The sequence below is a fragment of the Agelaius tricolor genome, unplaced genomic scaffold (assembly GCF_023055355.1).
Source record: "Agelaius tricolor isolate 1412-34295 unplaced genomic scaffold, bAgeTri1.0.p SCAF_2, whole genome shotgun sequence".
Lineage (NCBI taxonomy): Eukaryota > Metazoa > Chordata > Aves > Passeriformes > Icteridae > Agelaius > Agelaius tricolor.
In genome coordinates, this window is record NW_027269262.1 from 7226056 (window position 1) to 7253981 (window position 27926).

Below are 27926 nucleotides of genomic sequence, written 5' to 3' on the forward strand. Positions count from 1 at the left end.
ACCTCAGGTGTCTTTACCTTGTGATAGCTTCTACGTTCTTAATTAGATCTAACTCAAAATCTTTTGTGCTCAGTGGAGATAACCACTGACTTTGGTGGAGGGACCAGGCTTGTAAAGGAAAGAAGAGGCAGATGAGCAGCATGAGTGCAATGAATACATTTTTTCTTACTTTTGAAATCCACTTAAAAGGACTAGAATGTCTTAGCTGCTCAGGTCAAGAATTGAGATTTTTGAGTAGACTTGTTTTTTCATCAGTACTCCACTAAAAGGAAAAAAGCTCCTAGTTTCCCAGATCCTTTCCTACCTCCTCTGTTCCTTGAAAATAAATATAACAATCTCCAGTCATACAAAACCATGTCCAAACTTAACTGATGTATTTAAAATCCTTCCTTTTATCTGTACTTTGACAAGGAAGTTCTTTCAGAGTTCTGAGACAGAGATGACCTCCTTCCACAGATAAACCCTCCTAAGTTTTAGTTCTGTCTCATTACATGGATATTCCCATACTTCAGTTGCCATTTGGGAAACTGCCTTTGATACACTACTCAGCAGAATTATTTTAGCCCAGAGTGTCTTGCATTGGTCTGTGATGGCCTTGAGTTTGACACTTGAAGCAAAGACACTGCCAGAGTGACCTACCACTCTGTGTTATATGCAGAATACCCAGATAGCTTCCAGAAATTTTTTCTCTAATGCACCCTTGCAGCCTTTGCACAATTTAGATGGTGTTAATTCTAAGTGGATGTGTGAGTCTTACACAAGTTTCTGGAAAATTACAGCACTGTACTGATAGGCAGGTGGAAGCAGGAGGTATTTTTGAGAAATCACGTGTCAGTCTGGAATTTGGCAAGCGAATTTTCATCTCAGACTAAAAGTTATTAGCCATTACCACTACTGCTATTAATTGCCTTTCATAAAGTGTACATAATTCATAACTGCATGTTCACACTGTGAATGGTGAGTGCCATTTCTGAGTATCTGAGTGTTTTAAAAAGCCCTGCAAATGCAATGTTCATAATTCTGGATAACCAGGGCATAGTGGATTCAGTTGCTATGGTTGCAGGCAACAGAAGGGGAAGATCTGTATTGCACCTCAGGCAGCAATAACTGATTGTACCACTAAATCCACTTACATTCTTTTATTTTTTTAATTACAAGAATTCATTGTTCTGCTGACTCTGCTGCAGGTAACTTCACTGGCATTAGCAGAGGCAGGGAACAGGCACTATAAACTGAGGGCCCAGTGAAGAAGTTGTCCCCAGCCTAAGACACTAACCTGTAATAAGGAAGTATGTAAGCAGAAGCTCTGAGCTAAATGTATCCATGCAACACTTGAATGTCTCTAAAAGCAGTTGACTTTAGTTCCAGTATATCTTGACAATAAATTATGATTGGTTCCAAAAGGAGACTCTTCTAATTTGTTTACATTTGATCAAAAAGATTTAATAATAAGAAGAGAGCTTATCCCCTTAGGAGATCTTGGATTTTTATTTTGTTTTTAAAGTATATCTGAAGAGTAAGTTAAAAAGGAGTATGTGGACCTCAGCCCTTTTCCTGTTATCAGTTTGGGATTACAGGCCAGAACAAGTTTTACTTTTTAAAAAATAGCTGTAGTTCCCACTCCCGTGAGATGCATGAATCAGATCAATGCTTTGCTGTTTCAGTTTAGTGGAAAGCAGAAAGAGTAGTACCATAAATGGTTAAAAATATCCTCAGAGGCCAGCTAAGCAATATCTATTTCCAGGATGGATTACCAGGGGCGCACTAACAACCTGTATCTCTTAACAAAGGCAGCCAGTTAGAGGAGCTGTGACTCCATAAGTCGCTGTAATTTTCCCATTGTATCTGCCCACCTGTTAATATTTGCTGCTGCAATGCACAGTATCTCTGTAGCTACCTGAACTCATCAGAACCAATCTAATTTTCTCAATAGTTCTTTTAGAAGTTCCCTCTGTGCTGCAGAGAGGTAGAATCAGAGTGACACTCAGTGGCAGGATAGTAAAAGTGATTCTCAGATTGTCTCTAACATCTATTATTAGGATGTTACAGCATTCTCATAAAATTTTAGCCAGATAATTATTAGTATTTTCTGTCTTTTTGATAAAATTCTATGTAAGAATTGTAATTCAGACCAAAATTTGTACTTTTGATTATGCAAACTGAAAGATTTAGTTACTTACTTTGCCAAGGCCCCCTTCACTCCTAACTCGTGTGCTGTGATCTCCTGCAACTGAAAAAAAAAAGGAAAAAAGAATTTAAGAAATTGAACTAAGAACTCAAAAATTGAATTTCAGAATCAAGATACTTGAATCACCATAGTTTTACATTCTGTGGTATTTGAATCTTTACAGATAACTTGAACAGTTCCAAGAATAGCATTTTGCATCTTGCATACAATTTATCATGTTCCCTATGTATAACTGACAGTTCATGAACCTCTCCGTTATTTGTGTTCTATCAAAACATCATCTTTATAGGGGAAAAAAAAGGAGATATTTTCCTTTTTGCGTAAGTAAACACTAGAATAAATTATGGAATAGTTACTGTTAAAGATTTTTAACATCAGCCCTTAGAAGTGTTTAAGACAAATATTTTAGGTGGAATCGTTCTGCAGTAAGGGTGGAGTGTGGGCTGTCAGTCTTTCTAGCTGTGCTTGCTCAGGTGCAGGGAAGGATTCATAGGATTATATTCGATTATGAAGCCAGAAATTCTCCTGAGCCTGTGGCTTTCTAGAGTCACCCGAACCTGCAGCATTCAAAGATGTTAATAAATAAGAGCTGTTGTGATATACAATGTTCCTTGAAACACCGTGTGTAAAATATTTCCCTCTGTCTCCAACAGGGTCCTGTTGCATCCCCCATGTCCATGCGATCTGTTCTAACCAGCGGCTCCTGCCTTTCCCCGCCACCTCCGCCACCGCCACCCCCGGGGCCGCCCCCCATCTTCGATACGGAAACCGCAAAGGACGAAGGAACTGCATCCCGCTCAGCCCTCTTTGCACAGCTCAACCAGGGCGAGGCAATTACCAAAGGTCAGGAGACAAGAAATCGAATTGTGATCCAGGAGTCAAACTACATCAAGAGCTGTTACATTTTTCACAGCATTTCACAGCTTTCACAGCATTTTTAAGTTACATTCTAGCAGCTCAGATCCTTCTGAGGCTTGCAATGGTTCGATGGAGAAGGCTGCTCCAAAACCTCCTTTAGAAGCCCTAGCATCCAAATAAGTTCAGTATACCTGACATTCACACCATTTAGAGGTTTCCTTTTAATTTTAAGGCAGCCAAGCTGGATATCTTCAGCTCCCAGTAGCTGGTCAGCCTCTTAAGTTGCAATTGCAATAAAGTTTTATGTCTCTTTCTGACTCATATTGAGTGTACAAACCTGTGTCAAAACGTCTTACGTGTCAGGTGAAATAAAGCTTTTTGTATTAATATTGGACAGCTATAATTTAAGTATATATCTGTGAATTTAAATACATATGATTGATATATTTGCATTTAATGCTGCAGGGATAGATCAAATATTGTCATAAATTAGAAAAAGGAACTTTGATGGAAAAACATGATACAACAAGCTCTCAGAGCTTGCTACAGATAGAGAGGGACTTAGAAGACATTGTGCAATTTTCTGTTGAAGATACTAAGAGCCCATCCACAGTAGAAGAGTTTTTATATGATCTGCTAGAAGTATGTCAGCAGTTACACTTCAGGTTGTTACCCAGCTAAACCTTGAGGAAATTTTTTTAAAAGGTAATTTCAGAGAATAACACAACTACAAACAAACTTCTCATGCTTCAATATGAGCACTTAAAGGATTGGAAAATAGACTCTCTTTCACAAGCACCCTTTCTTTTTGGTTTTTAGGGCTTCGGCATGTCTCTGATGACCAGAAGACTCACAAGAACCCTAGCCTACGTGCCCAAGGTCCACCTGTTCGTTCTCCAACAAAAAGCCATACTCCAAGTCCTACCTCTCCCAAGAATTCTCCACAGCAGAACCATCCCCCTGTCTTGGAGCTAGAGGGAAAGAAGTGGAGAGTGGTGAGTTCCAGTCACACCTCTGAATTGCAACTTGCACATTGCAAACCAGGAGGAGCACTGAAACATCTTGTCTGTCATTCACATGCAACAAAACGAAGTTGCAACTAAAAAGGGCTGAGTCCTCCATTTCTCTGCATTTGCTACAGTTCAACTTTTACTATTCTGTAGGATTTTAAGTTAATTCATTTGTCTCTGAGAATCAGTTATTAATTCATCTCATTGGGGAACATCAGAACCAGCATATAAATTCCTTGCAAAATCAGAACAATGCTCCAGAAACAAGTCCATTAGAGAACACCAATTAAAATCTCTTCTTGCAGGCCATTCCTGTGAATGAGAGAGAACAGTTATCACAGACCACACTCTCCAGTTTCCCTAGCCAATGGAATTATACATTTATATTTCATTGCCCATTCCATTCAAGCATGTCTTCCGTGCTTTAAAGTAGAGGAGTGTTTTCCTTTTGCCCAATCTGCAGATGGAAAAAGGAGATTTGTTTAAAGTTTGGGTGTTAATTTATGTAGGCATATACCAAAGAATCTATGAATGAAAATTGATGTGACTGTGTTGGTTAAGAGAGAGCAGAAAGAACATGCAGTTTAGTCATGCAGAAGGTTATATACACAGTCAGTGTATATTACAGTGGAGTCCAGTTTGCGTAAGGAGCAGTCACTGTTTGCCTGTGTTATGTTGTTATGGTTCTACTACTTGGAACTTTCCTTGTGGGTCCTTAGGCTTTCCTGGACATCCCTGGAGTGTAATTGTTCTTTTAAGCCTAGTGAAAGGAAGTTTATTTGCCTATTACTCCATTATTGTATATAGTAATGCCTGTATGTGTTCCGAATATTATATAACACTTGGGGAAGAAAAACTTGCTCTGTTCTTCAGTCTGAATCAGATGGGAGCCAAACAGCAGTTTTGTGAGTGCCTTTTTTAAATTGTTGTGAGCATAACATCTTTGCTGCAAAATTAATGGATTTTATCACTCTCTGTGCTAAATTCTTCAGCTCTGCAGCTCTAAAAGATACAGTGTCATCTAAGGGTCAGTTAGGTGAGATATCTGGTCACCAAGCAGATTAGGATTTTAAGCCACAGGAAGGATATTGCTCTGTTGTAACTGAAGATGCAATGACTCGAGGATAAATTGTACTAAACTCTGTCTGACTGTTAGCTAAAGACCATTAGTTAAAGACAACCAATTAAATAAACTTTCTTTTGAAATAGGAATATCAAGAGGATAAGAATGACCTGGTCATTAACAACACTGAACTCAAGCAAGTGGCCTATATTTTTAAGTGTAACAAATCTACACTTCAGATAAAAGGAAAAATCAACTCAATTACTATTGGTGAGTGGGTAGCTCAGGTGGGCTTCAAGTGACAGTCTTGAAAAAACTGACTTATGTGATTAATAATGCATCTGAATCATTCCATTCATTTTAATGATTGATTAAGAGAGTAAAGTCACTCAGCTATGCAGTGCAGGACTGGGAATTTTCATAGTTAATGTAGCAGGTGTGCATGTATTTGCTTTTGTCTTGCCTTTCTTATTTGTGATTGCTTTTATTTTAGACAACTGTAAAAAGTTTGGCCTTGTGTTTGACAATGTTGTGGGAATCGTGGAAGTGATCAACTCCAGGGATATTCAGATTCAGGTAAATATCCAATTGAGAGATGAAGACAGACCTAGAACAAGTGGGGGTGAAAAAGCCCAACATATAGTTACAAGAGATTTTAAAAACTCACAGAGAACAACAAAAGTAAGAAGTATCCAAATGGATCTTTATATGCTCTAAATTCTGCTGATGTTTTTAGAAAATGCTTGTGAAAACAATTTACTATCACTGAACCAACCTCCCATAGCCCAATGCCTTCTGGTTCTGGTGAAGCTGAGAGATCTGTACGCTGGCAGAACTGTTCCCTCTGTCCCTGATCTGCTTGCTTTCATGCTAAGCAACTCTCAGCACTTGGAAGTTCAGTAGTGCTTACAGCAGAAATTCTAGCAGTGAGCTAATTGACTTCTAAGTGCACAAGATTTTTTTCTTTTCTTATCCTCTCAAAGGAAATGTTAAAATAGACTGTCAAAGGACAACTAAAAGCTATAACATAAAAGTAGGTGCTGGCATTTCAAAAAATCTCCCTGGCCAGTGATGTGATACTTTATATAACTAAGTAGTGTACTTATTTGCCTTCAAAAAGCTTAATCAGACATCATCTTCCTTATGATCCTTATGAAAAGAAAATACATGTATTTTAAATCTATACATTGCCCTCTCTACTGGGGACACTTGTCCTGCTCAAAATGTACAATCTACCTGACATTTACAGCACTTCAGTCATCCTGTTCCACAGAGGTCTAACTACCTGCTCTAATACTGGGTTGTGTCTGACACACACAGTGTAATCTCAAGAAGGGACTCCTGGACATATTATTTTGAGTGAAAAAGAAATGTTAATTATTACATTAAACTGCCACTCTTCAAAGTGAGGTCTTTTGCTTAAGAGGCTGTGCCTGCTGTATGATATTAAATATACGCAGTCCTGCTCCATGCTTCAGAAATAATGGTCACAGCCACCACAGGGAATAGGAGCAAGATGGGATTTTTATATGTTGAACCTTATGCAAGTGACTGAAGTGTAACAATCAGTTTTATTCATGATCACTACATGTCTTTTTACAGCAGAGGAGACAGTTAGTTATGGATCCCAGGCACTTATTTGAGCAGTTTTAAAATAATTATATTATTTTTAATCATTACCTCCTAAACTATTCATGAAAGCTGAAAAATTAGTATGTAATAAATAGCAAAGCCCCAGCTTGCTAATACTCAAATAAAGTGGAAATACCTTTTATAAGAATCAAAATTCTTGGAATCAAAATAAAGCATGTTCTATGAATATTGATAAGGCTTCTATGTATATCATGGAGCAGAGTGGGCATCCACTTAGGAAGGCAGGATCTGGTTATCTGCTGTATGCTGCTTGAATCAGGCAGCTCCCATAGGGCTGGTGTATGCCAAGTGCTAAGCACCTCAGTTTTCTCAGTAATTTGAAGACCTGAGTTCATAATGTCCAAATACATGATATGTTAGGGCAACAGATTTCAGTAAATTAATCCTAGAGATTTTGCTATAGTGACTTCAGAGCCATATTGCTTGTCTCTGCTTTATCTCAGTGGTATCTTTTTTCTTGCCCGATGTTTGCAAAAATTTTTAAACACTCCTTCCTTCTGTACTTGATTGCATAAGAACCCATTTAAGAAGAACTTTAAGATGCATTGATCCACTGTATAGCTCAGACTTCAGGATAAGGGTGGGATGCAAGAGGACAGACCACTTGGTTTACTGCCACATTTAAGGAACTGAAGTTGAAAGATACTCTTTAATTAAGTGATGGGAGACACTCTCATTAACAAGTACCTCTCTGTCACGTGCTATCACTGTTCTATGGCTTAGGATAATCTCTGGTGTTTTGATGTCCAGAGTATATTGCTGTCCTTGCTAGAGAGGGCAGGAGCAGGAATTTTACTGACAAAAAGTGAGTCAAGACTGTTGGCCATGAAGATATCTTTCAATCTGTAAAATTGTAAACAAGAGAAGATTTCCCTTCCTCACCTCAAGTAAATCCTGTGCTTGCTCTTAAAGAGACATACGAAATAGAGATTTAATTAAGTTGATCTTAGTACACATTCAGAACTGTAGCTTGCCTGAAGAGGATAAAAACCCTTTCCTGTTGCATGCTACAAGAGCTTTGAAGTCTTCAGAGTGTATTACAAATCGCTTGTTGAGTACTACTTTATGCTGGGGTCTTACCTTTGCCCCTACTGGGTTGAAGTTGACATATTTGACTTCTAAGCCAATACTCACTGCTGAGCAAGGTGAACACTGCCTAAATGTCAGCACAAAAGTATCACTGAAATTAGAGAGAATCAGAGAAGTACTGTCATCAAACTGTATATTAAAAGCTTGCTGTACATTACAGTTTTGCTGTTGTGTATAGGTCTTTGTTACCACCACCAAGAATTTTCAGTGTCCAATAAATCAAATCAAAGCGTCACGCAGGCAGGTGACACATAGATCAGGTGCTGGTGGCAAAAATTAGACCTAGAAGGCAATGAGGATTTTATTAGCAGTATCTCTGTTTGTATTTTAAGATTTGATGTTTAGTAGATTTTATTTTGCAGGTGATGGGGAAAGTGCCAACCATTTCTATAAACAAAACAGAAGGCTGCCAAATCTACCTCAGTGAGGAGTCATTGGATTGTGAGATTGTGAGTGCCAAGTCATCCGAGATGAACATTCTCATCCCCCAGGATGGTGATTATGTGAGTGAGATATCTTTTTCAATTTCCTTTCTCTTTCATACTAGTATTGGCAGTTAAGAGCACTTAAGCTAGTAGGAAAGAAACTGATGTAACACACATAATTATGTCACCAAAAATGATGCAAAACAATTTAATTTCTATGTGTCTGTATCTCAGGAGGAAGAATTCTTTATTTTCTGGGGCACAAAGTAATTTTAGAGATGAAAAATCATGTCCTCTCTTTCCATTCTGATGGATAATGGCTTCATGTCCTATCCATTTGATCTTTTTTTTATATCTAAACATAGTCTCCCAAAGAAATTACCTTCACAGAAGAGCGCTTAAGTTGGAAGATGATGAGGCCAAAACTAAGATAAATGTAACGCTATTACAGGTGAAATAATACAGTATGATATACTTGTTTTTTCTACAGCTATTGATACATGGGCAGCAGCTGTAGTACTTTGTACTATTTTCAACATAGGTCCTTAAAAGCCACTTAAACTGGCATTTTTCCAGTTCCTTTCCTGTTCTAGTAAAATTTTCCTACTGTGCACAGTGTCATTTCTAGTAAAGTCATGCTTTGTCACTTCACACACAAGCAGGCAAAGTGTGCTTGTAACAGTTCCCTGGTGTCGTCAATAGAGCAGAGTTGAAATTGCAGTGCATGGCCATAGACAGAACTTAAATTTCTTGCTAGTCTGTTGGGCTGGAATTTAATACAGGGGTTTAGGCTTTATGAAGTAAAATGTGTAATGAGAACTTTCGTGCTCCACATTTCCAAATGTGACTGCTAGATGCCCAGCTTTACAGAAGTAAAAAGGGAACAAGTTTTAGTGGGCTCATATTCACTTATTTCTTTTTTAAAAAGAGTCCTTTTGTTCAGTCTCACCTCAAAATCACCATAACATCAGAAATTACTGGCTACCAAAACATCTCTTCGAGGTCTAAACAAAAAACCCTTCTCTTCACATATTTTTTTCTGGGTACAGAGAAATACTCAACAACATCCCCCATCATTTCACTGAATTTGTAGAATAGAGGAGCATTTTATTTGATGTGCTGCTTCATTTTATGTACCCCATAAAGGATGCTGACTATTTTGAAGTGTATCACACTTAAAATGACTGGGATTTTTTATTTTATTTTAGTCTTCCATATTACAGTATTGCTTTTGTCCTTAAAATTAGAGTCCTGGCTTAATCTCCATATCTAAATCCTCTATACTGTCTTACAACCCAGACATCAATGGAATCTGAAGTCATTTCTGACATGAGGCTTATTTACTTAGTTGATGCAGATAATGATGTGAGAGAGATTATTGCAAAGTCATACCATACCAAGGCTGTTTGAAACTGGGTAGCAATCAGCCTTTTTCCTGTGTGGCATTGTAAAATAACTTCCTAGGGTAATGAAGAAGGCTTCTCTCTAATCCCGGCATGTCTGAGCTATCAATGCTTTCGCAGTCATGTAGAACTAATAGTATTCCACCAGTTTTCATGAGCTATCCTCAGTTTGTTTAACCATCATTGTTGCTTTTGTTTCCTACCAGAAAGAATTTCCGGTTCCTGAACAGTTCAAGACAGCATGGGATGGGTCTAAGTTGGTCACTGAACCTGCAGAGATTGTGGGTTGACTTCCTCACGCCATGGAGCACTTGCTGACCGTGGCCAGACTGCGGCCAGCACACACAAAGCAGTAATGTAAAGAACTAGACGTAGCAGGAGTTCATGCTGCTGTCATAGGCCTTCAAGCATTAGCTCTGCATGCTAGGAACAATAACACATCTGGCACCCTTTTGTTAGGCATCCCGGTCCTGGTCACGTCTCCACACAGTTTGCCTTCACATACAATTTTAATTCTGAATGAGAATGCAATAGGTTAAACCCCCCCACCCTCCAGTCACATCATTGGTTTGAAATTTTGCATACATTAAGCCAATGTACTGCATGATACACTTTTTTTTATCATCTTGCTTCAGTGCATTCCTTTTTGTATTTCTGCTAATCAAAAACAGCATTAAGACTTTAAGGTGTTTATTTTTGCCTATTAAGCAATTCCTGTATGATGCAGTAAAAATGTACCTGTAGAAAGTATGCAATTTCTTGCAGTTCTGTGGCAATCATAATGTGTTTCGTTTCAGACAAGCAAAAAAGGACAACTTTCACCACAGCAATACATGAAAAAATGAAAATGAAAAAAAAAATCTGGTAGTTTAATAAAAATGTTTTTAATATGCATATTTAGAAGATCCCACAGTTTTCTGTGAAGATTTTACTGTGGTTCACAGACTTGCTGCTGCCTTCTCTTTTCTTGCAAATTAGTAATTCGCTCTAAGCTAGGGCCTCATCGATGCTAAAACCTTGCAGGAAATTACTTGAAGGTTTTTTGCTCCTTGGATTTCTTTTTTTTTTTTGGGTGACACAATCTCTCACTTTTTAAAATTTCTCATTTTATGTTGCATCTTATACAGAAAACCAAGAAAGATAGACACATCTGATACCAGCTAGTTCCCCTTATTTATAAAGTTCCTTTAAAATATTTGTATTGTAACTCATCATGTTCATTAAAAGTATCATCCTGGGGGTTTTTTCCCCACATTTGTACGAGTTAGTTTCAAATACGTTCACAAAGCCAAGCCATAGATTTATGCCATACTAATTCTGAGCCCAAATAAAGGACTGGTTTAGCCCTTTGACTCTACTTTACAGTCCCTACACTTTTTTTTTTTAACAAAGGTGGAGTATTGCATACATTTGTACTATTTCAGCACATAGTACAAATAAAAAATTTTAAAAGTCAATTTATGTTTTTGATCACTTGTAATACTTTGTATCACTTAAATCACAGTGAGATGCTTGCAGAGCTAGTTACAAGCTAAATTTTGTGCCTAACTTATCTTGAAAGTACATTAACTCTTAAGGGTTTTTAAGTATACCTTTGATTGTAAACCCTATACAATACAACCAGTAGTGCTCATTCCTTACGGTTTTGCTATCTGATGTTTAACCTATGTGTATAATGTGTTTGCTTTAATATATATCATTTTTTCAACAGTAAACTTCTTATGAAATAAAAAGGAAAATGTACTTGTTTAAAAACAAAGTTGTTCAGAGCTTAACCTATTGCACTGTTAGTCCTACAGGCTTTCTCTTCCTTAAACCCTGTTTCAAAAGCTGGGGTGAGAAAAAGTAGCTCCTCCTCCCATTTCACTAAAATATCACCACTTTTGCTGCCATAACCCACCTCACTATGAGTAGAGGATATTCTGTATGCTGGCAGATAAACCTGAAGTGTCATGCACATAACTTTGGTGACAGCCAGCAAATTGAGCTTTTCATGATTCTCACTTCTAGGTACACCTGTATGTTCCAAGGATTATGTCTAGGGAGATGATCATGATCTAGTGCAAGTTGGTATGGTTTGCCTTCTATTTTTAGCTTTTCCTGTTGTTTCTCTATATGGCTTCAATTACAGGTGGTCCATTCTGTATATCACTTGGATGTGCCTGATCTCTGAAAAATGGGTATCGCATACTTGTCATGATAAAAGGATTGTTGAAGGGCTGTTTATTCTGTAAATCATAATTGTAACGTGTTCCACAAATAATCTCCTTCTGGAGCAGTCTGGCCTGAGATACTGACGTTTTCTTTCATACACCATCAAAGAGGGAACAAGGCATTATGCAGCAGCAGGATGCCACTTACTGCTTTTGGAGGTAAGACACAAACCAAGTATCAAATCCTGATGATAAACAGAAAGCAGCAATACAGCCCTGAATCACTACCGAGGCAAATTCTTATAGTTCCTCTGAGAGATTTAACTCCTCCATGAAATACAAAGTCTACAAAGGCTGATCTGATTCTTCTTTAAACATTTGAAGGCAAACTCCTTCATGGCTAGTCCTTCACCTTAACATTCATGTTAAGTACATTGCTTTGACTGGTTACTTAGCAGAAATAGTCCCTGTAAAGTAACAACACATGCCTGACAGTCTAAGCACACCTCAGACCTTTGTCAGAGGGTAGAAGTTTAAAAGAAAGGAAGAAGGCCCTGCATGGACAGACCCAAGGCAATTGCTTCAAACGAAGAAAAGGATACCAAGTCAATGCATTACTGAACACCAGAAAAGTAGGAGAGAGACTTCTAAAATAGATTATATCCAGCACTCTTAGTCAACCACATAACAACGACAACAAACCTATAACCACCTTTTGTCAGTTCAGTTTGGTCATCATAAAAAATACTTGTCATACATTTCCTGTAGGTTGGACTGTTCTTTCCCTGCAACCTATCATTAAATTCAAAATTACAAAGGAGTGCTAAATCAACAAAGTTATGCTTCTACTTTACATGAATTTGTGTACAATTAAAGGTTAAAAACTCATTTTGTGAAAAATCAATTTTATCTTAAGAATAGAAATAGCCAACAAACTGCGAAGAGTCATTTGATGAGTCATCTCAACCATGAGCAGTTGCAGCCACCAAGTTTTCAGCACAAGACTGATCTGTGTTTGATGGTTGATTCCAGCAAGGAATGAACTGCTAAATGCTGAGCATCCCTAAGGTCCCATTGGTCTTTTTTTTACTGCATGCTGTCACACAAAATATACCCCTTGATTTCTGCGTTACACTGCACTAATATTGTGGTCATGCCCTAAAGTCAGTACCACTGCCAAAACAGAAAACAATGAATTTGGTTCATATATTAATAGGTAAAAAATGTGTATGGTGGAATTAGCCAGTTCATTTCTATAAACCTGCATGGGTCAAATATTCACTAGTACAGATGGTCTCAATCAGACAGTAAAACACACATAAAAGGGAAGGTAAACACAGATAAAAGGGAAGGTGAGTTTTTAATTTAAGTGTCTGAAGGTAAAGAGCTTTTTTTCATATGAAAAGCTTCAATGGATGTCAAACTTTCTTAAATAGAACGGGGTGCAAAGAGGAGGGAGCCAGGCTCTCTTCAGGGGTGCCCAGTGACAGGACCAGAGACAGTGGGCACACACTGAAACAAACACAGGAGATTCCCTCTGTCCCTCAGGAAACTGTTTTTGTGCAAGTGACAAACATTAACACAAAGAGGCAATGGAGTCTCCCCTCTTGGAGAATTCAGAAGTCCCATGGCCATGGCCCTGAACAGCCAGCTCTAGGGGGTCCTGCTTGGGCAGGGGCCAGGTGGACTCCAGAGGTCCCTGCCAACCTCAGCCCTTCCGCGTTCTGTGATTCTCGCTTAGTTGTTACCAAGAACCCACGGAAATTACAAGCATCGAGGTAGTAACTCCAAGTACCCACCAGATGGCAGGAAACAGCCGAGGCCAGGCCTTTGCAAGCTTGTAATGACAACCTGCGGGACTGCAGCGTTTACTAAGGGCGTGAATGCTGTTTGCCATGGAGCTGGGGAATTCTGCCCTCTAAAAGTCATTGCAAAACACTTAATATTACCTTGATCTTGAAATCATCATCTTGGTAAAAGGTGAATGTTTGAGTGGGATGAACGAGGAAGAATAAAAAATAACTACTTGTTACCAATTATTAAATAGATATTTTGGGTTGGTTTTCTTTCTTTTTTTTTAACACTGCTAAGCACATCTTCATTTAAAGAATACCTGATTGAACTTAAAAGTAATATTTAACAGAGCCATTGAAGATAAAGGAGTAAGTAATTTCAAATCTGTGTTTGAAAACCAGAAATCTTTTCCATGAGCTAGAGAATTAGGCACTTGCTAAGGCTTCCCTGTGCCATAGTGATTTTGCATACAAATAATTTTTGTTCTTACTCTTTCCTGAATCTCAACATATCTGGATCTGCAGGAGTTCCTTACTGCACTATGTGTTCATCACCCTGTGCCTCACATGTCTTTCCTAGAGATCAGACATTTGGCCATTTGGAATGCTTCAGGGGCTCAGTTCAGTGTGCACCCTTAGTGCACTCTCCTAATGTGCTGTTCAACTGGGCTCCTTCTAAAATACGGAAGCTTCCAGACAAATGGAGGTGACACAATATGCTAGCAAGCACAGCAGTTAGCAAGAACATACAAAGCAGGTTCAGCTTCTCTTCTGGACATGATCTGGGCCCAGCTGCTGTGAAAATATAGCCCAGAAGTAGCTACTGCTCTCTGAAGATGCCTATAAACAGGCTCTTGACTTGTGATAAAATCCCCCTCTTATTAGATGAAAATCATAAATAATGCTCCCCAGGGAATGTTCTGACTACCAGAAGACAAGAACCTGTTCTGTCTTTATGGTTGAAATAACACTGAAAAATCTTTTTGTGTGCCAGAAGTTTTGTAGAAGAGCAGAGAACATTCCCTACTCCACCACCCAAAACTGACCCTAGTGGTGACTTCCTAGGTTTAACCCTTCTTCCCTAGGTCTTGTGGCATGCTGAGGACCTTACCTGATCACCACTGACCACCAAAGACTCCTACTCTCCAAAGCCATAGCCCCACTGCTGCTTCAACAGAGGCATCACCATATTTCCTCCCTGGGAAGAGAAGGGAATGTGACAGAGAAGGGAGTTAGGTAACCAGTAAGGCTTCCCAGGGCCACATTCCTGAGTAAAGCTGTTTTGTTGTTACTTTTCCTTCAAACAAGGCCAAGGTAAAAGGCAAATAAAGGTGTTCAAGCACAACTCCTAAACCAGACAGTACTAATAAACACGCAATGACACAAAAAACTTGTGTACCCTAAGATAAAAGTGGAAAAGTTGTATTTTTTATCAACTGTGGCCACCAGGATTCTGTTTTTTCTATTCCACTTGAAGTTGCATTTTTTAGAAAGAAGTTGCCTCAGTCAGCTGTGTAAGGCTTTAGAGCAAATCTCTCCCTCAAGTTCCTTAGATGGATGAGACAGATCAGTTTCAGAGTGAAAGGCTCAATTAATTTAATTTGGTAGAAAGTTGTACCATTTTCTACACTAAATGTATAACATTTTACATTATGTTAAATATTTTCTGGCTCAAGTTTCATGTTCTGTATCTGACTGCTTGCCCCAACAAGGGGGAAGGTTCTCATTCTTTGGTGACTCTGTATAGTTTCTCTATGATGAAGAATCTCTTTAACCATTATTTGTATTTAATTTCATTCTGTACATGATCATAAATACCAGATACAAATGTCTAAATAGCATGAATTCTAGCTGCTGGGCCCAACAATAATTAACCACTTTGCAATGACAAGAGCTTGTTGTTGATTAATGTCCAATAACTCTCATCCAAGGACTCTTTAGAAGAGCTCCTATTATTAGAATATTTCAGCATGATGCAGGAGATGTGATCTGTTATCCCTGAGCAAAGAAAAGAACTGAACTTCAATGCTTGGATGATTCCTTGGTTTTAAAAGTGGTTTCAAACCCTTGAAAACAAGATGTTGGAAGGCATAGCAAAAATGAGCAAAGGTACAATGTCTGTGGCTCTGAAAATCAGCCAGTTTTACAGCACACCAGTGTTCATTACCTCCTTCTGACCATGAAGGTTTCCCCACTCAAGAGTGACTGATCAGGTTTTTCAGCGTTACCTACACTTAAAGAGCTTAAGGTGAGATTCCAGATTCCCCTTAAACCTTAACTATTATGACACCAGCTTCTAGGTGCTTGCCTCCTTCTTTTGATCTAGTTAAAAACATTTTCTCTTGCCTAAATCTCATTTCTAGGGAAGAGGATATTTAACTGCCAAGGCATTCAACTACTTACTTTCATCAGCTGGTACAGTGAGCTTCCCACCCACAAGAGAAAGCAATGTAGCAAGGAACTGGTGCTGCAGAAGACTATAAATACTGCCCTGTGTGGCAATCTGACACAGCAATGAAACAAGACCCTCTACCATCAAAAGCCTAAGCTGTGAGTTTCTCACTACTGGCAAGCCATGTTGTCACAGCATCTCTGTCATCTGCGTCCCACAACAGAAAAATCTGAATGTTCCCAGAATTTGTGGGTCGGATGTGGGGTATTTTTTTTAAGCAGAAGAATGAAAAACTAATAACTGAAAAATTTGGGCATGAGGAAACATTACATTGTTACCTGTTAGTCCCCTGCTCTCTGCTGTCAGTGATTCTGTTTCACCTTGAATATCCAGAATAATCTCATAGTGAGTTCTAACTATGGCTATGCCTGTGTAATGCTGCTTCTGGTGAGCCTAAAATTTACATGTGACTGGCAGCATTATATGAAGTCTCTGAGATCTTGTAATTGTACTTTAAGATCTGATCTGGCTTTCAAAACCTGTGGCCACAGAGACCAAAAAAAAAACCACCAAAAAAACCCCAAACTATTAAAAAAATAAAATAAAAAAAGGGCTAGATACTCCTTGGTCCTGAAGGGTTTGTGGTAAAAATCAAATTTAAAAAATTAAATAGACTGTAATTCATGAAGGAAGAAGTGAAATATTATAGAAAAATAAGTCTTGTTACATTTCATTTATTGTCAGTTTTCCAAAATAGCTTTTCTATTAGGAATTAATAGATGGTTTAAAACCATGTTTTCCCTCTATACACGTGTCTATCTTCCCTCCTTTCTTTCTTCCTAATCATGCTAAAACTTGCTGTGTTTCCCTAAACATTTACCCATATTGATTTCACCATGGTCTACGTTACAAAACATGCCACGGTAATTAAAACCATAGCTACATAGTGAGTGCCAGCACCTTACATAACTGCATAATCTTTTATGGGTCACTATTTGATAATCACTTAGGCAATTCATCTCAGCTTGCTTGTATTAGAGACTTGCTCCACACAAACTTCTGGGACTGAAAGAGTGTAAATTTCTGTTGGATACACAGGAAAAATTCTTTACTGTGAGGGTGGTGAGGCAGTGGAACAGGTTGCCCAGAGAAGCTGTGGATACCCCATCCCTGGAAGTGTTCAAGGCCAGGTTGGATGGGGTTTGGAGCCACCTGGGCTAGTGGAAGCTATCCCCGCCCATGGGGCAGGGATCTTTAAGGTCCATTCCAAACAAGGCCATTCTATGATTTTATGAAATTACTTCCATTTTTTAAAATTAGGTGCGATTAAATGGGAAAATAGTTCACCAGAAAGAGCAACTTCTGGTTTTGTTCAGCTGTGGCTTGTGCTGTCTTCAACATGGGAAACATTTCAGGTTCACAGTATGTATTACTGGTTAATTCAGTATTGAGCTGTGTTAGCATCTCTGTCAGACAGAACTCTTGGTCTGGTTGAGATGCTTAACAGAACACAGAAACCTTAAAGACTAAAAGTTAGTTAGAAGAAGTGTGTTTAAACTTGCTGCTGGTTCTTTGTCCAGCATTTGAAGGGAGCAAGTACTGTGAGGAGCGGCTGAGAGAGCTGAGGGTGTTTAGCGCGGAGGAGGCTCAGGGGTGACCTTACCGCTCTCGGTAACTCCCTGAAAGGAGCCTGTAGCCAAACGGGGGTCGGCCTCTTCTCCGGAGAGTTTCAGGTTGGACATTAGAAAGAATTTCTTCGCAGAAGGAGTGCTTAGACATTGGATTGGGCCGCCCAGGGAGGTGGTAGAGTCATCGTGCCTGGAGGTGTTCAAGGAAAGCCTGGAGGTGGCACTCGGTGCCCTGGTCTAGTTGACACGGTGATGTTCAGTCATAAGGTGGACTCGATTACAGAGGTCTTTTCCAACCTAAATTGACTCTGTGGATTGTGGTTTTTTTTTTTTGGGGGGGGGGTGGGGGGGGAGTTGTTTGTTGGTTTTGGTTTTGTTTTTGCTTGGGTGGTTTTGTTTGTTTGGTTTCGATTGTTTTGTTTTTTTCAGAAGACAAATATGATAGGTATTGGGGAAAAAATGATAAGGGGGAGATAGAGGAGGAAAAAAAACCCCACAACATTAATACAGGAAGAACTCGCGCACCGCGACGAGCTCCGCAGGCCGCTTCCTTCGCACGTCAGGGGCAGCGCCTCTGCCTCAGCGCTCGACGATACCATCTCGTGGCAGGGGCGGGGGAGAAGCCTGTTTATCCGCTGGCGCGGTGCTCTCCCCGTCAGGCTCTTTCCCCCCCCCCCCCCCCTCCGCCGCGATAAGTGGGAGAGGCGAGGCGCGTCCCCGGCGCACGCGCGGTAAACGCTCAGTGCCCGCCGCGATGGAGGAGGTGGTGGAGCGCGGCCGGGCTGGCGCCGGGGCAGCGGCGATGGCGGAGGGCGGCAGCCCCGCCGGAGATGAAGCAGCCAACGCCAACGCCAACACCAACACCGCGTCCTCACCACCGCCGTGCTCCCCTCCGGAGGGCGGCGGGACGAAGCCCCTGAGCGCGGCGGAGTACGCGCGGCGCGTACACCAGTGGCTGTGGGACTCGTACTGCGGGTACCTGGGCTGGCAAGGCTGCCCGCCCGCCTTCCTCGCCGCCGCCGCCGCGCAGCCGCCCCCGCCCGCCGCTGCTGCCTACTACAGCCCCTTCTACCTCTTCGCTCCGCCGCCGGCACACACGGCCTCCGCCGGGACGGGGCCCCGCGCCCCCGCCGCTGCCACCCCAGCCTGGCCGGGAGCGGCGGGCGCGGTGTCCCCCGTGCCCAGGGCGGCCTCCAGCAGCGCCGCCAGCAGCAGCGGCAGCGGCGCCTCCAGGGACACGGGGCGGCCGGCGGGTGAGTGGGGCCGGGGCTGGGCCTGGGGAGGAAGGGGAGCCTGGGGAGAGCCGTAGCTCCGGGCAGCGGGATCTGAAGGGAAGCCGGGGCTGTGCGACGTTGGGAGTCGCTGCGCTTCCGTTGGCTGCGGCCCCGGGCATGTGGCTGTGCCTTGTGACACAGGGTGACAGCCCTAATACCGAGGCCGTAAGTCCGAAAATTGGTCCATAAACAAGTTTGGATACAGGGTGACAGCCCTAATACCGAGGTTCTAAATCCAGAACCTGATGCATAAGCAGGTTTGGGGCGGTTGGCTTGCATTGACTTACAGCTTCGGAGCTTGTAAAGATGTTTTCTTGCGTACGAAGGAGTTCATTTTTTTCCACTGGAACTTATTCTTGTGGTCACAGGCTTGTAATGCATCTGGCTTTATAAGTAGCTCATTTGGATTATGTAATCTAAACTAACTTTGCCTGTTTTAGTGAGCTCTTGGTGCTCAAATAAAATAATTTCGTGGAATCGAAGCAGAGAAGTGAAAACATGCTGACGTTGAACAAGCTTAGGCAGTGGGACCCGAGATAAACAAACGTCTGTTGCAGCTGTAAACGCTGAAGGCAGTGCAGCAGCAGGCCTTCTGTTTATATTTTTCAGGAATAAAGCAAACTCACTCTGATTACATGAGAGGTAAAACCTGGAGCAGCAACAACTCCTCACAAGTTGAGGAATGCCTAGGTCACATTCCTTGAATGTTCATACTACTGTGAGCAATGTAGGAAACTGGAGGAGAGCACTTCTGATGGACTTTGGAAAAAAGCCAGAGCTTGTTTCTTTCTGCAGGACAAAGTACGACATTGCTGATCTGTGACATTATAAATAAGCTTAGTGGCCGTATGTGTGTGGAAGATGTTTTTTGTTCCTTTATTCCTTATTTTGAAGGGAAGGGAGCCTAGCCTCTGAGCTTGTTTCTTTCTTATGTTTTTAAGCAGATGTTTTTTTAAACATGGTTAGGACACAGAATAGTATTTTCTGCAATTATGCCCTGATTCTGTTATAGTCCGGTTATGAACTGATGTTACCAGTCATTAAAGGGAGGGTTGGATAAAGGCTAGGCTGAAATGATTCTTGGAATTTTACCTGTTTTTTCGGGAGCTAATTCCATATGTTAAAGGTTATTTGGGGCATGAATAACATTTCATGCTGCTGAACATGGTTATTCTGAATATTGCATACTATTGCAATACACTTGGCCTTCTTGAGGGGACTAGGTATGTGGTGCAGCAATACAATACAGTTATAAACAAAGGCTGCTGGGCTGATGCTTTGGCTTCAGATTGCAGATGGATATATCTGGAACAGCTAAAGTGATTATGGCTCCTTCTTCCCTGCTGTAGATTATTGCCCACACAGCAGTGAGGCGAGGCAGGGCAGGTCATGTATCTGTCCCTGTGCCAGAGCAGTTTACAGCCCGTGTGCTTATGTAAGCTGAAATAAGTGACAGCTTATGTTAATGTTGAAGATTTCAAACTGGAATGGCAAAAAGTGGGATTGTTAACTGCCTCTTCAGTCTGCCTGCAGGTGTGTGTGAGAGCAGCAAAATTTAACAGCACCCTGGGCAGTGGCAGGCTCTTTGTGGACAGTGTCCATGATTTAAGACACTTCCTTGCCTGGTCCCTCCCTACCTTACTGCAGGAGATTACTGCTGATCCACTGGGAACAGTAGGGCGAAAGGTGCATCCAGGCCCCAGCTGCCCTGAGGCTGACTGGTGCAAACTCCTCTTAAGCGCCATGTGGATGTAATATCCTAGACATTGAGCTGGATGGATGTTGAATTTGGCTGTCCTTGCTGAATAAATAGTAACCCTTGGCAAAAGAATGGATTTCTGATATCACAAACAGCTTGAATTGCTGCAATGTAAATCTGCCAGAATCTAAGGGTTGCCAAGGTTTCTTAATATGATGGAGTTAAACATAATTTGAATACTTATTTTCCTAGCCCCATGTAGCTTCTTCTTTAGGCAGTCATTTAATTTAATGTATTCAATGGTGAATAAATCAGTCTCTGCTACCAACTCCAACAAATGTGCTGCTTTTGACAGAGCAGATGAAAGCTTTCACTTGGCACTGTGTGCTCAAGCCAGGACTGGGAGACTGGCTATGTTCCCTCATGCCTTAGTTGAAGAATCTCTAATTAGAATTAGAGAACTTGGACAGGCTTTGAAAATGCCAGTGGAATCCATTTTAGTATTATACATGTCACGGTTTGACAGTGGCCCAACACCAGGCACCAAGATAGTCACTTGCTCACCCTCCTCTGCCACAGCTGGGTAAAGGAGGGGAAAAAAGAAAAAAAAGTTAAGGAAGGCTTCTTGAGTGAGATAAGGTCAAGGAGGACTATTTCAAGGGAAAAACAGGCTCAACTTTAGTTGCAAAGTGCATTTTATTTCTAACAGAATCAGAGGAGGATAATGAGAAGTAAAATAAGCCTGTAAAATACCATTTCACCCCCAGCCCCTCCTTCCTTCCCACCGACAATGCAGGGAAAAAGGGCATGGGGTTTTGGTCAGTTCATCACCAAGATTTTCTTCCACTGCTCCAGAAGAGGAGTCCTTCCCCCATGAGACTGTGGGGTCCCTCCCACAGGAGACAGCTTTCTGTGAGCTTCCCCAGTGTGGGTCTACTCTCATGAGCAGCAGCCCAACCACACCTGCTGCAAACGTGAGTCCCTCCCACAGGCAGACAGACAGCCCTCCCAACACTGCTGTGACATGGGCCTATTTCCATGCGATGCAGTCCTCCCAGGACAGGCTGCTCCAGCCTGGAAGCAGGGACTCCTTCTCTCCACTGGGTCTCCCACTGGACCACAGCCTCCTCCAGGCATCCACCTGCTCTGGCATGGGCAGCTCCCCCACGGGCTGTGGGTGGATCTCTGCATGCCCTGTGGATCCCCATGGGCTGCAGGGGCACGGCTGCTTCACCGTGGTCTCACCACGGCCTGCAGAGGAATCTCAGCTCTGGCACCTGGAGCACCTCCTGCCCTCCTTCTCCACTGACCTTGTCACTATGTTGTTTCCCTCACATATTCTCACCTCCTTTTCTCTAAGAAGCAAAACCCATTAGTTTGTTTCAATTTTCTTCTTAAATATGCCATCACAGAGGCATTCCCGGCCTCCCTCGGTGGCCCAGTTTTGGCCAGCAGCATGTCCATCTTTGTGGCCACCCTGCTGCCTCAAACCAGGCTGCTTGATGCCTGATCGATGCAGATGATGAGTGCAGCAGGTGTGAAACAGAGCTCTATAAACCCAGGTATCTTAAATAAGAGCTGGCTCTTACCTAATCTCTGCCAGATTCTTCTTACCCTGTTTAAAAGTACTCTGGGCTTTTGGCTTGGCTGTCACAGCTCATTGGGTCCATGGCTGGCAGCATCAGTCTCAGCAGCTGAACTGGGGAGGCTTATTCTCAATGAAATTTGATGATGATTTTTGAGACTAGAGAGTAGGGTGATTTTATTTCCTCTTTTGTCCTTACTCTGTGTGGGGATAAGTATTCTCAGAAACAGTAACAAAACCAGTCCCTGTTTCCACAGGTTCCATCTGGTAGTAGAAGGGCATTTCTAAGTGAAGTATTGATGCGAGTCATTGCATGCTACATGTGAGAGTCATGTCCTTTGGAAAATAGAGGAGTAGCTGGGTCCAGATGAAATTATTTTGCAACACTATTTCTTGGAAACTTTCTAAGACACTCTCTAATATTTTCTTTGCTTAAATCACCTGGGTAACAAAAGCTTGTGGCTCCTTACTTTGTGGCCATTTGCATGTGGCCAGTTAAATAGGAGAATATGTTATGTTTTCTGGCTGGAGGTAGAGCAGTATGCTGTGTTTTATTAAAAGTAACGTGTAGAAATGTTTATGTCAAGTATTTTCATCCATTCCTGTTTGTATTTGAGTGGAGATAAAATAGTGGTTTACTCTGAGAACTGGTACTTGGTATACACACAGAAGCCTTGGTGCTGAGGGATAAAAAAGTTGTGGTAGGTCTGATTTTCTTTTTAATCTGACCTCTCAGATTTACACAAATCTGTTCTCTATGAGATTATTCTAAACAAAAGAACACAAAAACTGATCGTCTGTACTTCAGTTCTTTAGCAGGGTATGATTTTGCCTGTGATCCTAATTATGAGAGGCTCGGTTCTGAAACAGTTAAAGTTCTTCAAGAAGCTTCTTCAAATTCAACTTAAACAATTCAGATTAGTTTTTATGCATACATCTTTAGAAATTTTCTCAAAAAACATGTGAGCAGAGCTCTAGATGATGTTCTTGTAGAGAGGTTAATGTGGGTTTTGCTTTAGACATTAGTGTTAACTTTGTGTTAGTGCAGTAAAATCTGGGTAATGTGAACTATTTCTGTTGCAGGTCGGGAGTTCCTTATCCCTTCACTGGCACACAGGTTCATAGCAGAGATGGTGGATTTTTTTATTCTGTTCTTTATAAAGGCAACCATCATTTTAAGTATTATGCACCTCAGTGGAATAAAGTAAGTTGAACAATTTAAAGCTTTGTTACATACAGCTTTAAGCTTTTCATGCTCTTTGAGGTGTCAGGTTGTATTTGTGGTATGTTTTTGCATATGATATCATTAAATAAATGACAGAAGTTGAGGAACAGCACCATTAGGCTAACTTCATTGTAAATACATCCTGATTTTGGGTCAGCTATGGAAACACAGAATTTGTACTGGTCTGTAGGATCTCAAAGTCACTAACTACTAAGGAAAGATTAGACTTGCACATTTATGGAGGGGGGGGAATAGCAAGATTACAAAAAAGTTCTTTTGAATTTTTGAAGAAAAAATATTGACAAACTTTTAAACAGTGTTCAAAATGTACTAGATCTGGCTGGGATTAAGTTAATTTTAGCATCTTTCATGTTAATGTATAGCATCTTCTGTGGTGCTGTATTTTAGATTTCTGACCTAAGCAATGCTAACCCCACAAAAACAATAAAATATTATCAAGCAGATCAGATATGTATATACTTTGAAAATACATCCTGGTTGCTAGGAATACTGCCACACTGCAGGCTTCACTGGATGTAAATTGGTTTCTTAAAAAGTGCAAGTAATCAAAGTGTGTGTCAACCATACACTAGACTGAAAGATTCGTCATTTCACATTTTTGTACACAGATGTAGTAGTTTACCTCAAACACTTCCTTTTTTAACTGCTTCTTTAACTGTAGATATGTTACTCCTTAACTCTCTTTTTCTGCTTTGGGTTGGTGTACTCAATATTCCAGTCTGATTAAGAGATGAGATCTTGGGTGCAGTCGATAATTCCACTACTGTACAAAAACATTTTGGAACCCAGGCTTTCTGCTCAAGAACCATCCAAACGTTGCCTGACTGTAAATTGATAACAGGCATACAGATAACATCTTCCAGACACCTTCACCTGCAGCTAGAAAGGGGTGTGGAAGAGGGTCAAATCCAAAACAATAAATACGTCAATGTAAATGATTGCTGGGTTTTGCTCAGATAAGCAGCAATTAAAATGCCAAACGTTCATTTCTGTTTAGTGGCCAGATCCCATCACCTGTAACCTGACAGTTTGTGTTTCTACTTTGCCTTTAGTAGGTGGAGAATGATACAAAGTGAAGTAGTGGAAAGATGGGGAACAACTATATGTATATTGCTGCTGTAAAGTGATGAAAGAGTAATTTACAGCATTTTCAATATTAATAGTTTTGTGAGACAGTTGCTTACAGGGAACTTCAGAGAAATGTTCTGAGAGGTTTTCTGCTTAAGAGACACAGTGTGCTTGGGGTTAGGCTGAATTGTCCTGGAAAACATAGGCCGCCACAGGCTCAAGAAAGACACTTCAGGCCAAAGCTGCATTGAAAGGAAATTAGGTTGTGCTACATTGGTTTTTTAATTCCTGGGTTGTTTGAGGGTTTTTTCTGTCCTCAAGTGTGAATAAAAAGGAGGGCAGGTAGCACAAATATTAGATGGACTGTTTCAAAGTAGGACTGCACAGTTCTATGTGAGGCTTAATTAGATGCGTGAGTGAGAAATTCTTGCCTTAGTGTGTTGCAAGTATATCCATTCCAGGTATCAGATAAGAATATTACATCTGTGGAGTTTATCTTACGAAAATATGCCATTAACTCCAAATGGATGCTTTGCATAGCTCTGTTAGGCCTAAAACCTTAAGGTTTCAATTGCTTTATGTTTGAATCCTCCTATTGCATACCAAGGTGCCACCAGACAAGTATGGTGAGCCGTAAAGAATGAGAATGAGGAACCCTGATGAGAACCCTGATCATGCAGAGGAGGATATAGGGCTCCCCTGATTTCTTAGGGAGACTGCCAGCTTCTCCCTTGCATTCGTAAAGAGTGCCCTTTTCTTTTTCCTTGAGTGTAGTGTAAGAAGATACTTGGAGACTTGGATGCCTTCCATTTGTATCAAGTTAGATGATTATGTGCAAAATCTGTTTACCTCCCAAGAAGTGTGAGGATTTTCAGAACAATTCTGCAGCTCACTACCCAGGGACACCATTGTGCAAAAGTGGTAATAAAGAATGGTCTTTTCTTAATGAAAAAGACAAAACAAACTAGGCAGTAACTCAGAATGAAACTGAATGTTCTGAATTTTAATGACTTGTTTAGTATCAGAGAGGGCAAGGAGCTTTTGTTGTCTTATAATACCAGAACGGAGAGAGTGAATTCTGGTATTAAAGGGGTAACACTGGTATTGGGAGAAGGATGGTTTTAAAGTTCAGTTTTATTTTGTACAGGGACATCTCTAAATTTGCCATGCATTACATCATAGAAGAAATAGATGAAGATACGTCCATGGAAGATTTGCAGAAAATGATGATAGTAGCTCTCATCTACAGGTTATTAGTCTGCTTTTATGAGGTAACTACTCATAAGCAATTAATAGTTGTAATTAATAGTTGTGAGTTGTTGAAGAAATGGTTTTAAAAAATAATGTTATTGTTGGCCAATAAAGTAAATCCTCTTAACGGTATTTTGGATTATGTTGAAGCTTATGACATTCACATAGTTGAGGATAACCAAGTTTGGGAGACCTATCAACAACATGGTGATGTGTGGACTTAAAATAACCTTTCTTTTACAGATAATCTGTATTTGGGGAGCAGGTGGAGCAACCCCAGGGAAATTCTTGCTTGGACTGCGAGTTGTGACGTGTGAAACTTCTGTCCTTATTGCACCCAGCCGTGTGTTAGTCATTCCATCCTCTAATGTCAGCATGACAACGTAAGTGCTCCTGGCTCGGTCTCGCTGCTTTCAGGTTAACAGTGTCGAAAGCGTAGGATTTGGAAGGAAGTTCACTGTTGCTTTGTTGTTGACCTTTGCAATAATTAGACTGCAACAGCTATTGTCAGATTCTGTGATCTAAGAATAAAATGGTAATTATTCAGTCACATGGAGTATTTTTCAGGGTAGGTGATTAAATCTCCTCTAGAGCTTGACTTTTGTGCTGTGCAAAACTTGGGCACTAAACTTTGAAATTAACTACTAATGTAAGCAGAAAAGTGAAAGTAAGGCACTGAATGTTCTATTCTGATTTCAGGTCCACAGTACGAGCTTTGATCAAGAATTTTTCTATTGCATCATTCTTTCCTGCATTCATTACACTGCTGTTTTTCCAGCATAACAGAACCGCCTATGATATTGTAGCAGGAACTATTGTGGTCAGAAGAAATGGAGTCAGATGATACCAAAAAATGAGATTTCCGGACTGGTTCTAAACATCCCCTCCGAACCCCAGTGAATAAAAGACCTACCCCAGAACTGAAATTGAGGTGTCTGTTGGAATCTTTTGCCCTAATTAAATAGGAACTGATTCAGAAGCTGAAGAAAATGTATGGTTCCTCTATGATGCCAGCAACTACCTTTGAAATATTGGAGTTTTCATAGACACCAAAGAAGTTTGGGAGAGAAAATACGTATTAAATCCAGGAGTATTAACCTCTGACTGACGAAACAAAACCTGCCTGCTTTAACTGCAAAAAGGAGCTGTTCTGTTCGTCAGTCTGTGGAAAGCAGATCCCTAGGAATATGCCACCTTAAAAGAAATGTTGCTCCTACAATTTTGGATGTTGGCAGATAACTAGAAAATGAAGTTCTTCTCCAGGCAGTTGCCCGTCAAAGGATATGGAGGAAGAAACCTGCAGTCTTAGACAGCAAGGCAAATGATGTTAATTGCCATGTATTTAGAGAGATCAGCAGTGGTTATCAGCATCTTTTATTATTGCTTCACAGATGGTATTTCTTCACCTTTTAAGTATTTTCTCACAACATTGATGTGAAAAGGTTTTTTGCATGATTGTCTCAAGCACTGTCACTTACTTCACTTGTCCAAGCTAATGAAGAAGTGAAACAATAGCTGCTTTTTCCTCTGGGAAGGGTATGTTACACTGCAGTGTTAGTGATCTGGTGTGTGTAAATAATTCTGGAGCCATCAACAATACAGACCATGCTAATGAAAGGTAACTTTTTGCTTCTGTTTGGAGTGAAAGCACTTGTCTATTTCTTGCATATAATGCAGAACAGAAGTGAATGTGTTTCAGAAGCATGCAGAAAGCATTAACTGAAATGTATTATGGGTGTAAATCTGCAGTAGTACAAATACTGGTTATTTTCACTTTATCATTCTGGCTAATTGTTTGTATATTCAGAATAACTTAAATACTGAATAAAGAAACCTAATATTTTGCATGACTATATCGCTTTGATGATTCATTTATTCTCCTGTTATTAGCATCTCAGGAAATTAATGTAAGCAGTATTAATGTTTTACTGAACTCTGAGTCTGGAACTCTTTAATCAGTTTTTGTATGTTCCTCTCTTAGGCTTAATATGCCACTCTCAGTGACTGCAGTTCTTGCCCTGCCTTCAACTTTGCCCAATGGCTTGGTTGACAGGAGAAATGTTTGAGAGCTTGGCTATGGCTCTTATCTCCAGGTGTAATATCTTAATCAGTAACATGTTCATATGCTGCAATATTTTTGTTGGATTG

The 27926-nt window shown here is 40.6% G+C and overlaps 2 protein-coding genes and 1 long non-coding RNA gene across 3 annotated transcripts in view; 2 read left to right on the forward strand and 1 right to left on the reverse strand.

Moving 5' to 3' along the window:
- Positions 1–13886, forward strand: part of CAP2 (cyclase associated actin cytoskeleton regulatory protein 2) — a 70914-nt gene extending 57028 nt beyond the window's left edge. Inside the window, exons 8-13 of the mRNA XM_071451684.1 lie at positions 2842–3031; positions 3866–4041; positions 5266–5389; positions 5613–5695; positions 8224–8364; positions 9896–13886. Coding sequence (XP_071307785.1) covers positions 2842–3031; positions 3866–4041; positions 5266–5389; positions 5613–5695; positions 8224–8364; positions 9896–9979 — 798 coding nt within the window. The 3' untranslated portion in view covers positions 9980–13886. The remainder of the gene's footprint in view (positions 1–2841; positions 3032–3865; positions 4042–5265; positions 5390–5612; positions 5696–8223; positions 8365–9895) is intronic.
- LOC139602244 (uncharacterized) lies at positions 1673–18295 on the reverse strand. Its single transcript, XR_011683145.1, has 3 exons — positions 17691–18295; positions 14747–14833; positions 1673–2230 (listed from the first exon to the last, which is right to left on the reverse strand). It is a non-coding gene; the product is annotated as an uncharacterized lncRNA (long non-coding RNA).
- Positions 18296–18377: 82 nt separating this feature from the next.
- Positions 18378–27631, forward strand: FAM8A1 (family with sequence similarity 8 member A1). The gene is made up of 5 exons (XM_071451766.1): positions 18378–18908; positions 23297–23417; positions 25675–25798; positions 26022–26161; positions 26478–27631. The coding sequence occupies exons 1-5, from the start codon at positions 18410–18412 to the stop codon at positions 26620–26622; spliced, it is 1029 nt and encodes a 342-aa protein (XP_071307867.1). The 5' UTR covers positions 18378–18409; the 3' UTR covers positions 26623–27631.
- Positions 27632–27926: the final 295 nt, after the last annotated feature.